Here is a 12,617-nt window from a genome sequence, read left to right on the forward strand (position 1 = left end):
GCAGAGAGCCCAGCTCTTCCTGGATGACCTCTGAGCTGACAGTGTGGTGTCTTCCTGAAGGCTTGCAGGTGGGGTGGGTGGCCGGGCTTGGAAGGAAAGGGACAGAGTGGATGCCTCTTCCTCACGTCAGGTCTAGGGCCCATGTCTCTGCTCTTGGCAGAGCCAAGATCACATGCCTGTTTGTGCCTGGAAAGCCAGGGACCTTGGGGTAGGAGAGAGCTGGGCCTGTGGGTCCCTGAGATGGGTGGCTGATGTACTGTTTTCTGTAGGTGGACCCCCTCTCAGAAGAAGGCTGGAAACGGAAACCGAACCCCAACGCCATCCGCTCTCTAGAAGCTGTGATCCGGGTGCACAGTGAGTGTGGACCGCAGGCTGGGAGACCCTTAGGGGTCTGCTGTCCCCAGTGACTGGGTCCCAGGGCTTCCAATGCCAACCAGGCCAAGGGGCTTGCTGGTCTGGAATAGGCTCCCTATAAGTTACCCTGGCAGGGATGGTGGGATATCCTCAGGGCCTTCCCACTGGACCCAGCAGGGCCCACCATACAGTCCCCCATCAAGGCAGGACTGGCTTTCCATCTCCAGCCACTGCCCTGGGCCAGGGCCAGACCAACAGCCACACTGAGGCCTGTGTGCTGAAAGCACTGTCCCCAGGCCTGACCACAGGGGTCTTCTTAGGAGCTCTGCCTGCTTTGGGGGCTGGGTCTGAGAATGACCCCACACGGAAGACACTAAATTTTCAAGTTCAACTCAGCATCTGTGGAGCACTTTATGTAAAGCAGCATGTTCTGCGCCAGGGTATAAAAATGGAGAAAACAGATCTCCCCACGTCCGGGACTCAGGCAGACGTCTGTGACAGAGCCCTCACCCTGGGGCAGGCTGTGTGCTGGCGTGTCCCGTGGACAATATTTCTTAAAACAGGAGGCAGGATGGTTGTGACCATGGTCTGGGTGGGGAGTGGAAGCCCGGGGTGGGTAAGTGGCTTGCCAGCGGCCACACCGAGCGGCTGTGGTGGAGATCAGCCCTCCCAGTGCCCAGCCCTCCCGCTCCCACATGCCCATCCTGCTGCTGGCTGAGCCTTGCTGGGGCTGCCTGTGAGGGGGACCTTGTGCTCCAGGAGACCGGGGCTCGGGATCTGTGAGGTCACCCTGATACAGACCCCATCAAGGGGAAGTGGGCCCTGCTGGTGTTCCAGCGACCCCACACCTATGGGAATGAATCAGAGGTGGACTTTCAGCCAAAGCAGTGGGAGAATGGCCGGGGCACCGACTAGGGCCCCTCACAGCAGTGCTGAATCTGCTCCACTCACCTTGTGAGAGCGGCAGGGGAGGTGTTGTGCTGAGGTAGAGGCAGGTGAGAGAGAGCTCACCCCACACCTATGATATGGGCCCTCGGCCTGAGAGGTCACCTGAATGTGGGTCTAGGGTGTGTGGTATAGCAGGGGGGAGGGGCTTGCTTTCTCCCAGCCTTTCTGACTGGACTTCTTGCCCCAGGTAAATACTGGGGCTGCATGCAGCGCCTGGCCACCTGTCCAGACTCCTGGGTGGCCAGGGTACCAGGGGCTGATGCAGAAGTGGAGGCGGTCACGGCACTGGCGTCCCTCTCCGTGGGCATCCTGGCTGAAGACAGGTAAGGCCAGCCTTCTGGCCAACAGCCTTTCCACCCCTCGGATCCTCCCAGCGTGAGGGCCCCACATCCTCGGACAGCTGCCCCAGCCTTCCAGGCCTCCTGGGAAGCTGGGCTGAGGTCTTCCCAGCATCTTGTCCTTGTCCCTCCCAGGACCTCAGAGCAGCTGGTGGAGGAAGAGGAACCCATGAATGTCTGAGGCTCCAGGACCCACCTGCCCACCCTTTGGGCCTGGTTCCCGCCTAACCTCTGGCAACAGGACCCACTCCTGGGGCCTTCAGAGACTCTCCGGGCAGGGAGCTGGAGCCAGAGAACAGACCCGACAGCCACCCCAAGGAGCCTAGGATGGGGCCCAAAGAGGACCCGGAGAAGAGGCAGGCTGGGTGGCCAGCCAGGCCCCAGAGGGTTCTCTCAAGAACAGAGTCCTCTGCTCTGGATTCCAGGCCCCTGGCTGGAACCCCCTTCCTCAGGACTGCAGAGAGGACTGGCTCAGTCTGGCCCACCCATAACCACTATTCCTGGCTCTGTAGACCCCAAACTTTGCACACGGCCCCAGGCTCCACACAGAAATGTGAACTTGGCCTCAGCCAGGGTAGCCCTTCCTAGTTCTGAGGGCTGCATGGGGGGAATGGGCAGAGGTGGGAGGAGCCAGGGGTTCCATCTCTGCGTGCAGTGGGAGTCCCTCCTCTCACCAGCTTCTTGAAGTGATTCAGGAAGCTGCCCACCCCCCGCCAGCCACCACCAATGGGCAGTGAGACAAAGCTCCTTCCAAGAGCAGCCGCTGGCGGGCCTCCCATCTGGTCCCTGCCCCTGACAGGGGCCACCCTAGGTTGGCCGTCTCAGCACCCTGGTGGAGCAGACAGGTGCTTCTGGAGTTCTGTGCTTCTGATCAATGGTGCCAGCCCCTCCACCTACCCTTGGAAGCACAGCGTGATGCCCAGGGATCCCTCGGTCACTGACCTCTCCATGAGCCTCCTCTCTTTCTGGGGTGTCCCCCACCCCAACTCTGACTCCTGCCCCATCCATGACTAGTTTGGCTGGGAGGAAAGGGGGTTGGAGAGTGGGTGCAAGGTATGGTGGAGGGGGAGCTGCCTTGGCCAAGTCTTCAAGGCTTCTGGGGCCTAGGCCTGGGGCTAAGAAGGAAAGAGTGTGTGTGTGTGTGTGTGAGAGAGAGAATGTGTATGTGACAGAATGTGTGTGTGTCTTCCCTATGACTACCATACCCTGTGTATGTATGCATGTTTTTGTAAAAAAGAAAAAAATGGAAAAAAATCTGAAGAATAAATGTTTTATTTGCTTTAAAGGAACATGTGAACAGGCTTCTCGGAGTGGGGGGTGTGCAGTGGGCATACAGCTGTAAGCCCAGTGTGCGCCTGGTTCGGTGTGAAGAAGGTGGGGCTGACGGGCAGCCCCCTTCCGGCTCCTTGCCTTCATGTGGACATCCTGGACACACCTTAGCTGCCCTGCTGTCCCACCTCAGGATAATAAAGAGGCAGCGGCTTTGGGCTGAGTCCATGGGCAGAGGGCCCACTGCAGCATCAGGGATACAGGTGTCCAGACCCAGTGCACTAAGGGAGCCTCAAAGAGTGGTCAGTCAGACCTACCGGGGGTTCAGGTCCCAGTGGAAGCTCAGGTAAGTCACCTCACCTCCTGAGGCTTCTGTTTATCAGTGAAAGCCTCCAGAAATAGACAGTTTATGGTTCCTTCCTGTTCTAATTCACCATGACTTCTTAAGCACAAGTTAAGCCTAAAAGAGAGAATGGGTGAGGCCACGGGCCCGCACAAGCCCATCCAGTGTAAGAAGAGAGGAAGGTATTGGGGTTGCCAGCACCCATCTTCACGGTTCTGAGTCAGCCAGGCCTCCCCAGCCAGCAGCCTCCTCGCTTCAGACCTGGCCCCAGGCCCGCACAGCTTGGCAGCAGATGAAGGGAGGCAGGTTCATCTCCTTTCCATCTGTCCTGGCCTCTTGGGTAACAGATACTAAATTCCACAGGGGGTTGCAAGGTTGTGCCTACGGGCATCCTTGCCCCACCTGAGGCATGTGGAGAGAGCTGAACTAAGGAAATGTCATATGAGACAACTTGACACCCACCACTCCCACCCTTCCTGCCCACCACTCCCACAGTCCACCACCCTGAATTCCCACCTCACAAGAAATAACCAGAGGCTGTCTAATACAAATGGCTGCTGTATTTCTGCTAAAGTGACAGTGACACAGATAAGGCAAAGGGCGCATCAGGTGGGAAGGGTAGATGTGCAAAATAGCAACTTAACAAAAGATACATGTAACAAAAGCCCCTTCCCTCCCATGCTAGGTGAGCCTTTCGGCCACTGTATAGGCAGAAAAGCAGATTTTGTTCTTCCGAAGGGAGATTTAAAAAGAAGCTCTAGGTGAAGGGCAGTGCACAGGAGCAGGGTAGGTGTCTCACGGTTAGGGTGGGAAGGGGGCAGGCATGAGAAGGTGGAGTGGCAATGCAGGCTGGAGGTGCACAGGTCAGGTTTGAAGGGCTCCCCTTCCAGACTACCCCATGCTGCCCGCTCCCCAAAGCACCTTCCCCAGACACTTAGTCTGGTCTCATTTGGGGAGCCCTGCTCTGGGTGTGTGGCACACATAAGAGAGCTCTTTGGGTGTGGAGGAGACGACTGGCTCTACCACTTGTTGGGGAACAGGGTGGGAAAAGGGACACACTTGAACTCAGCTTAAATCCCCAGGTGATGGACAGACTACCAAAGGTTATCATCCCTGGACCTATGATGGGTTGGGGAGTTGGGGGGTGGGCAAAGGGTAGGGAGTTGAGAGGTTTCCACTAGAGACCCCTTCCTTGACCTGACCTCCCCAGGTACCCAGGCGTAGGTCAAGGCCTCACCACCCTACCCCTCAATTATTGCCCTGGCCCTGCTCACAGATTCCTCACTGAGTGCTAAGAAAAATGGATCCGTTTGAAAAGGTCTAAAGCTGCCCTCCAGCCAGGCTGATGAGGAGCAACATGGCAGGACCCCTTCCACTGCCCCCAGCTTCCTGGGAGACTACAGGCATCCTGCGATCCATTTTCTGCCAGTGCTGGGGTTCCCAGGGGGTGTGGTAGGCCTGCCCAATGTCTCAGGCTGACGACCCCCAGGGTGCAGAGGTCTCGCTCCTTGGGTCAGAAATCGCTCAGGATGCTGATGTCGGCAAAGTCAGCCCGGTAGCGGTGAGCATACAGGCTGAGCAGGAAGGCCCACTTGCAGGAAATGAAGCTCCAGACGCAGGAGAGGTAGTAGCTTTTGGGGTCTGTGAGGCCTGCGTGGGAGAAGAACCCAAACCAGACATGAGAGGCTTGCTGCAGCCATCATGTCACAGAAGCCGAGGGCTGCCCTCCCCACAGCCCCCAACAGAGTCTACGCCCACCCTGGAGAGGCTGTGATGGAGGTTTTAGAGGAGTGGCGGGATGAGGACAGGTCAGGGCTGGCCAATCATAGGTCTAGATAATCTACTCTGTTTTTGTGGCATTTACCCCAACGTGCTCCACCCTGGCAATCCCCAGGGGCAGGCAGCCAGGGCCTTTGCCTACTTGCGGATCGCAACCACTAGGGGGCGCTCCCACCCCAGAGCTCCGCCCCGGGAGGCCCTGAACGTCAGGGCCCAGGTCGGTGGGGCACAAGTTTCCCTTGAGCTCTTCCAATCCTTAGGGGGGTGGGGCGCTCACTCTACCCACTTTAACACGGAGAAAACCCAGGCACCGGGAAGCTAAGCGATCTGCCCAGTCCCTTGAACCTTATCTTTGGAACCAGGACCCGACCCTTAGGCCCTGCACCGGCCCCTCCCTGAGCAGCCCTTACTTTGGTGTTGGGTGATGGCCAGCGCCAGGAAGGCGCAGAAGGTGGCAACGGAGAAGGCCGAGAAGAGGATGCCCACAAAGAAGCAGCCACGCAGCCCCTTGAGCCAGGTCCTCCAGTAATCCTGCAGGTACATCACGTGTGTCACCAGGACCCACAGCGCCAGCACGCCTGCAGGGACAGACGGGGTCAGAGCGGGGCACTGCAGCGCTCTCCTCACCCTGCCCCGCCCGTGACCCCAGGGGTCCTGGGCCCTTTAGATCCTCCACTCTCCTCTCCGGGGTGCACAGGGGCGATTCCAGGGGTTCTGACATCACCAGAACTTGAGTGCAAAAGCAGATTAGAGAACTTCGCTGCCTTGTATTAAGCCAGGAGGACTTAAAAAAGACTACCACAAATATAAAAACATGCCATTTTCCCCTATTGTTTTGTTCTGGAAAACATGATTATTTCTTACAAAAAAGTTAAGAATGTTATTTTTAACGTTACATCAAGAGGCTTTAAAATGTTTTAATTTCTCATATGGTATGTATCAACAGATATAACCCACATAAATAAAATTTCCTTGGGGTTTCACTACTTTTAAGAGTGTAAAAAGGTCCTGAAATCGGCAAGCTTGAGAACTGTCCCCAGCCTGCTTTCTGGAGACCTCCCACTGCCTAGCCCTGGAGAGCCACTGACCCGAGAAGCGGTCCCCGTGCCCTGATGCTTGGGCTCCACCTGTCCCTCAGAGGCTACAGCCTCAGCACCCCATGTCCTGGGGCTGAGCTCTAGGACAGCGAGGATCTTTCCAAAGTCCCTGGTTTGGTCTTGTAGGATAAGGAGGCCCAGGGCTGGGATCCCCAGGGCTACTTAGCTCCCAAGTGGCCTTCTTGCTCTTGGCCAGACTCCCTGTCACTCCCTCCTGTTTGCTGAAGGGCATGCCAGACACCCCTAGCCTTTCTCGGGCCTGCCCTGTGGGCCTGGATGGGCACTTCCCCTACAAAGCCAGCTGCCACTCAGCCAATACAGTGGATGCCCATTGTGCCAGGCCGTGCCTGCCAGTGCAGCCCAACAATGGAACAAATATCAGCTCCATTGGCAAGGCTCTGGAGCAGGGCTGCGGGGTCCCAGCAAGGCAGGGATGAAGCAGCTATTGCCACCTGTATGTGGACTACACATCTAGGCTTCAGGGGACCTTTCAAAAAGGGAGCCACACATGCTACGTGTGAACAGCGTTCATGCACAGGAAGGGTGGGAAGTTGACAGGGAGATTGTGGTGGGAGATTGCTTTGAGTGAATCTATTTTATTTCTTAGGCTGGATGGTACATAGGGAATTCACTAAATCACATGCCTAAGATATTGCATATATATATATTTTTTAAGTTAGAGGGAAAAAAGGGTCAGGGTATCATCATCACAGAGCTATGCTCTGGTTATCAGCTCAGGAGCTATCACAATTAGGCAGCCTGGCGAGGGACAGAAATCACAAGACCACGAGCCAGGAAGCCTGGGGCCTGGCACTGTGCCGCTCATGACTCCTCAGAGCCTCGGTGTCTCTACGTCCAGAACTGGTCGAGCCCAAAGGCCCCGCCAGCCTGGAAGCTTGGCAGCCCCAGGGTTCCATCTTACTGAGGGCTCAGCCCTGCCAGGCCCCGCCGCTTCCCCTCCCATACTCTGCCAGCTCTGCCCCTGCCTGCTCCCAGCTTTGTGCAGAGATCGGGGCCTGGAATGTGGGTGGGCCAGGACAAGCATCTCTTCCCCACTGCCAGCAGGAAGCTGGAGCAGGCCAGAGGTGGACAGTGACAGCATGGCTTCCACTTCTACCCTTTGTGATCTGGGCAGTAGGCCAGCCATCCTTCCCAGAAGTCTTTCCCAGTCTTCTCACATGCATCCTAAGTGTTCATCTGGAGGGCTGTTTGATTTCTTAAAGGGTCCTAGGAAGGAAACTTGTCACTTTGCACATCCAAGGAACAATCAAATGGGCACCTGTCTGGGACAGCGATACTTGCTCTCCACCTGCTCAGCATGCCACGGAGGGGCTGGGGCAGATGAGCTCTAAGGGCCTCCACCACTCAGAGATGCAGAAGGCAGCCTGGGAGAGAAACAAGGGGATCAGAGCAATCCCTCTGTGACTCAGCGATTTCTAGGTCAGGAAATGCTGAAATAGGGGCCTGTGAAAATGTAATCTCTTAGTCCACTGGCCATTCTCCAGCAGTTCCCCAAACTCTACTCCCACTACATCCACATACCCACAAGGGCTGAGCAGGAGGAAAGGGAAGATGGCTGCTTGGGGTGTTCGAGGTCCCAATTGCTTGTTCATAAGCAGACACAGCCTTACCCACCTCTCACTTCCCCTGTACACAGGCCTCCCCTCCAGATAAACACAAGCCGTATCTGATAGCAGGCCCATTCCCACCCACCCTGGCTCCTACCACTGTCCCTGAAAGAGGGACCTCCCCCAACCCCACCCAAGGTAGTCAGTCAGTGAAGGAGTAGGAGCCCCCCTGATTCCCTCCCACACCTCAGGCAGAAAGCATTTGTTCCTCAGCCTTACTCCCTTGCCCAGGACACTGGATTCCAGGAACCTGGTCGGCTCAGTTCTGAGCAGAATGGACAACTCTCCAGCCTCCCAGGCTGCAGGACCCGGCCAGACTCACTCCTCACTCCCCCAGACCTGCTTCAAGGAGCAGGGCTCTGGCTTTGCTCAGGGCCCCACAGCTGGCAGGCCCTGGCCAACGAAGGCACGCAGTTGGTCAGTGAGCATTTCCAGTGGTGGAGGTGAGGGAGGAGCCCAGGGGAGCTCAGGGAAATGCAGAAAAGCAGGACACAGGGCCTGAGCCAGGGCCCTGCTGTGTTCTTGCATCCCTGCCCTGCACTCCTGGCCCCAGGGCCCCTCTCCCTCTCAGCCCACATAGGGCCTGTTAGACTCCTGTGGCAACTTTTCTTTTCCTCTTTCCTTGGTCTATGAGACCCAGAGAGCATGAGTCTAGGTGTCCCCAGGGTTCCCACAGCAAAACCATTTCTGCAACTGCCCTTCCTCCAAGTCACTTCCTCCCAGACACCCAGGAGGCTGGGAAAGAGTGGGTCTCCACCAAAAACACTCTTCTTGTCTGACCAGGGGCTTCAGAGTCTTGTCCCAGAAACAAGCACCCCCAACGAGCCCCTGCCAGGTACACAGCAGAGAATGGCAGGCTGGGGCTGCCCTCTGGTGACTCGGCAGTTTCTGGGTTGGAAAATGCTAAATCAGAAGTGGGGTGCTCACAAGTCAGTAAATTTGCTGATGCTTCATCCCCAAAAGCGGAAGAAGGCTGACTGGCTACACCCTCTCACAACCCATGCAGGGTGCAGAGGGCACGTGGCCCTGACCTGGCAGCCCTTCCCTCCACCTGCCGCACCACCACACAGAGGCCTTGGCTCTTCCTTGGCTACCCCCTGGCTCCCAAGCCCACCCTGTTCCGCAGTTAGCCTGCCTCAGAGGCCGAGGGAAGCCTTTGGGGAGGGAGAGAGGGCAGTTTGGATTGGAGGGAAACCCCAGCCACCCTAAAGCATAAGCCATGGAGCCTTCTCCACAGCCCTCTAACAGGCAGCTGGCAGATGCACGATTCAGAGATAAGGTGCTAAACTCCAACATTTCGGAGCTGGGGGGAGTCTCAGAGATCATCTTTCAGGGGCAACTCCTTTCACTCCTTACAGACTGGAAACAGGCTCAGAAGGCATTGACGTGCCCAAGGTCACACGACTAGTAGGGGCTGATGCTACTACACCCAGCTCTGACTCCAGGGATGGCCCTCCCTTCTCCTGCCACCAGCCCCCTCACCTCGGGTCTTATCAATGCAACCACAGGGCCTCGCCTGAAGAGACACCAAGGGAAAGCACAGGGCTGATAGGAAACAGAAAAAAAACTGCAAGAGAACCTTTGGTAGATGGTGGAATTGCAGATGGCAAGGAGCCAGGGTCTGTAGGTAACATCAGAGATGGGCTGACTGTCCCCAGGGAGGGAGAGGCCCCCAGGCGGTAGAGCATCCACCTGACCTCAGGCTGTGGCCATTTACATCTTTCTTAGAAGGCAGAAACCCTACCCCTCATTCCTTCTCTACCCAGGGATGGCTCTCAGTAAGTGGATAGAAATGAGTAAATCGAGTTAGTTTTAGTTAGTCCTCTTAGGGCTCTTTTGGCAGAGGGCTGCAGTAATTGAGTAAGGTCACTACATTTAAAAGTGTTATCCTTATACATATTTTTTTATCAAAATTCTTTTCCCACACATTTTATTTCATGTAGTGTGTAACCCTGGGAAACCTACTTATTTACTCTTAAGACTCAGTTAAGCCTTATCTGTAAAATGGGCACAATAATAATGCCGATTTCATGGACTAATGTAAAGATTAAGTGAGACAATGGAAGCAGATTGCTTAACACAGTGCTTGACACGTAGAAAGTATGGAAAAAGAATTGTTAGCAAGTAGAAATAATATGTCTTCACATTAGTTCTACGACAGACTGGTTCCTCATGCGCCCAAGGGTCACAAGTGCAGAGCGCTGGTGAGCACCAGCCCCACGAGAGCCCTGAGGTTCTCACTCTACCACATGCCTCCCCTTTGCTCCTTGAGACACCGAAAGGGCGCCAGCGGAGTTCAGCAGCCTTGGCGGACGAGCCACAGCTGGGAAGTGGCACAGAGGCAGCAACGTCGTGGGAAGAAAACGTCCAGATTCCACGAGAGCCCTAGCGCGGTCCTCCGGGTCTGGCTGAGGACGCTGCTGGGCACGTCCCCCCTGGGCGGCGCAGATGGGCTTCCCCGGGAGCCCCCAGCCCTTCTTTCCACTCACTCCTTCTCGGTCCTCACCCGCCAGGGAAGCGGCGCTTGCGGGGCAGGGGTCTCCCAGGCCGCGGGGGTGCTCGGCGAGCAGGGTCCGCACAGCTGGGCGCGTGCAGAGGGTGGCGGGGGAGCGCGCGCGCGGGGAGGACGCCGCCGTGGCGCAGCTGGGCGGAGGGGCCGGCGAGCCCTCGCGGGTGGCGGCGGCCCTCGGCGGGGCGCGGGAGGGGGCAGGGGGCCGGGCCCACGCGGGGCCTGCGCCGCCGACGGGCGGCTTGGGGCAAACACTCCACCCGCTCCCGCGGGAAGCGCCGCCCGTGAGGAGCCTCCCGCAGCCGCGCGCCCCGGGGTACCTGCTAGCCCCCCCATGGCCGAGGTCGCCGGCTGTTTGTAGACCACCGTCCAGACAAGGAAGACGGAGAAGCCGGCCACCGAGCTGAGGCCGGAGTAGGCGGCGCGGAGGCCGAGCTGCAGGCGGGACGGGGCCATGGGGCCGCGGCGCCGGGCGCGGAAGGCGAGCGCGGCCGACGGACACAGGTGCAGGGCCGGGGCCGGGGCCGGGGCCGGGGCCGCCCGCCCGCGCCCCGCCCTCGGCCCGCCCCGCGCCGTCCCGCGCCGCCGGCACAGCGCCCTCTGCGGTCGGAGGCCGTCCTCGCCGGAGCCACGGGCTGTGCGTCCCGGGCTTCGCAGGATCCTCGGCCGCTGGATCCTTCCCGGGGGGCCTGTTGGAAAGGGAGTGCCGAGGCTCATCCTCAGACCGACGGTTTCAGCATATTTTTGCTGTGTAAAGTAACATAGTCATGAATTTTGGGGCTTAGGACATGGACGTCTTGGGGGACCATATTCTGCCTACCACACCCCTCCAGAATGTAAAGTCCATGAGCGGGGACTGCACCATTTTTGTTCACATGAACCACCTAGAAGAATGCCTCCTTGGCGCATAGTGGCCACTTAGTGTACATTGTTGAATAGGTGAATGCAAGTGAATGAAGATAAACATTAAATAATGATAAGGTGATTATACAGAAGAAATCTAGGCAGGGCATGATTAATTGCCAAATGAATGATAAAAACCAATGTAAACCATATTTGCCTCCCTTTAGAATAGTCTGGGGAGCTTTTTTTTTTTATATTCTAATATAAAGCGCCTTGCATGCTCTGCTAAGAGGGCTGTCCTGCTTCTTGTGGGGCCAGAGGAATGAGTTCTGTGCTCTAGAAATGGTACTAGAGTGAGGGTGAACTGCCCTTGAAAAGGCTAGAAACAGATTATTTGGACAAATCCTTTACCTCCCTGTGCTTTAGTTACCCCATCTGTAAAATGGGGGCAATAGCGATATCTGTCTCAAGAGTTGTGATGATGAGTCAGTGCTTAAAAGTGTCTAGCACGTAGTAGGTGCTCGACGAACGTCAGCAAGTATGATTAGAAGAGCATTACAGCTTCCATGGCAAGAGATGAGGAGACTCTGAAAGGTGCTTCAGGCTGAGGCAGTGTGAATGGAAAAGAGGCAACTGATGCAAGAGACATTTTAGCTATTTGAGTATCAAAAGTCAGGTAGAAAAAAAAAAAAAGACCCCCAGACTCCACCTCTGGCCATTAAATTTGAATCTTGGGAGTATATATGTTTTAATGAGAAGCTGAGCACCCAGCCCTCCTCCGGAAGCCACTGCTGGAGGGAGTCAACTGGATGTTCGGAGGAGGCAGAAGCCCCTGGGCCCGGAGCTCAGTGCTGCAGGCGGCTGCAGAGCCGGCGGCCGGGGTGACTCCCGGCAGTGAGAACAGCATGTGTGCAGTCCAGAGGCAAGATGGATGAGTCAGCCAGACAGCAAGGAGGAGAGCAAAAGCGTCATGACTGGACATGTTAGGACTATTGAAGAGTAGTGAGCACCCTTGTTACACTGGACTGTGTGGTTGCACAAGAAAATAATGAGAAATAATTCTGTAACGGGAGCTGGGGCCCAGGTTGTACAAGAAGGTTAAGAATAGGCTGAAACTTTTTCTCAATTGTGGAAGGAATATAGAGTCACTGAAGGACTTTATACACAGATGGGGCCACCCACTTAGTCTGATCCTGGGCAGGTACCCTAATTCAGTAGAACTTTCTGCCAAGAAGAGAATATTCTCCATCTGTACTCTCCAAAACGGTAGCTATCGTCATACGTGGCTACTGAGGACTTGATATGGCTAGTGTGACTGAGGATCTGAATTTTTGTTGTTTTTGATTTTTAAATTAAATAGTCACATGTGGCTAGCAGCTACTATATTAGACAGCATAGAACCTCTCAGGGTCCCTGCTGCTTTGTCTATATAATGAGCATGATGATAACACCTCATAGGTTTATTATAACAATTGAGATATTTAACTACAGCTAAAGCACTCAGTACAA

General features: G+C 56.1%; 2 protein-coding genes across 8 annotated transcripts in view; one reads left to right on the forward strand and one right to left on the reverse strand.

The window, feature by feature from the left end:
* HDAC7 (histone deacetylase 7) overlaps window positions 1-2,925 on the forward strand; it is a 33,182-nt gene extending 30,257 nt beyond the window's left edge. For all 7 annotated transcript variants that reach the window (XM_057487509.1, XM_036904713.2, XM_036904709.2 and 4 more), the window contains 3 exons: window positions 270-354; window positions 1,490-1,625; window positions 1,776-2,925. In XM_057487509.1, the coding sequence (XP_057343492.1) occupies window positions 270-354; window positions 1,490-1,625; window positions 1,776-1,821 (267 nt within the window). In that variant the 3' untranslated portion in view covers window positions 1,822-2,925. The remainder of the gene's footprint in view (window positions 1-269; window positions 355-1,489; window positions 1,626-1,775) is intronic.
* An 867-nt stretch (window positions 2,926-3,792) lies between these two features.
* Window positions 3,793-10,821, reverse strand: SLC48A1 (solute carrier family 48 member 1). The gene is made up of 3 exons (XM_036904721.2): window positions 10,586-10,821; window positions 5,442-5,609; window positions 3,793-4,902 (listed from the first exon to the last, which is right to left on the reverse strand). The coding sequence occupies exons 1-3, from the start codon at window positions 10,719-10,721 to the stop codon at window positions 4,766-4,768; spliced, it is 441 nt and encodes a 146-aa protein (XP_036760616.1). The 5' UTR covers window positions 10,722-10,821; the 3' UTR covers window positions 3,793-4,765.
* Between the last annotated feature and the right edge of the window lie 1,796 nt (window positions 10,822-12,617).

The sequence above is a fragment of the Manis pentadactyla genome, chromosome 10 (genome assembly GCF_030020395.1).
Source record: "Manis pentadactyla isolate mManPen7 chromosome 10, mManPen7.hap1, whole genome shotgun sequence".
In the NCBI taxonomy this organism is placed as follows: domain Eukaryota; kingdom Metazoa; phylum Chordata; class Mammalia; order Pholidota; family Manidae; genus Manis; species Manis pentadactyla.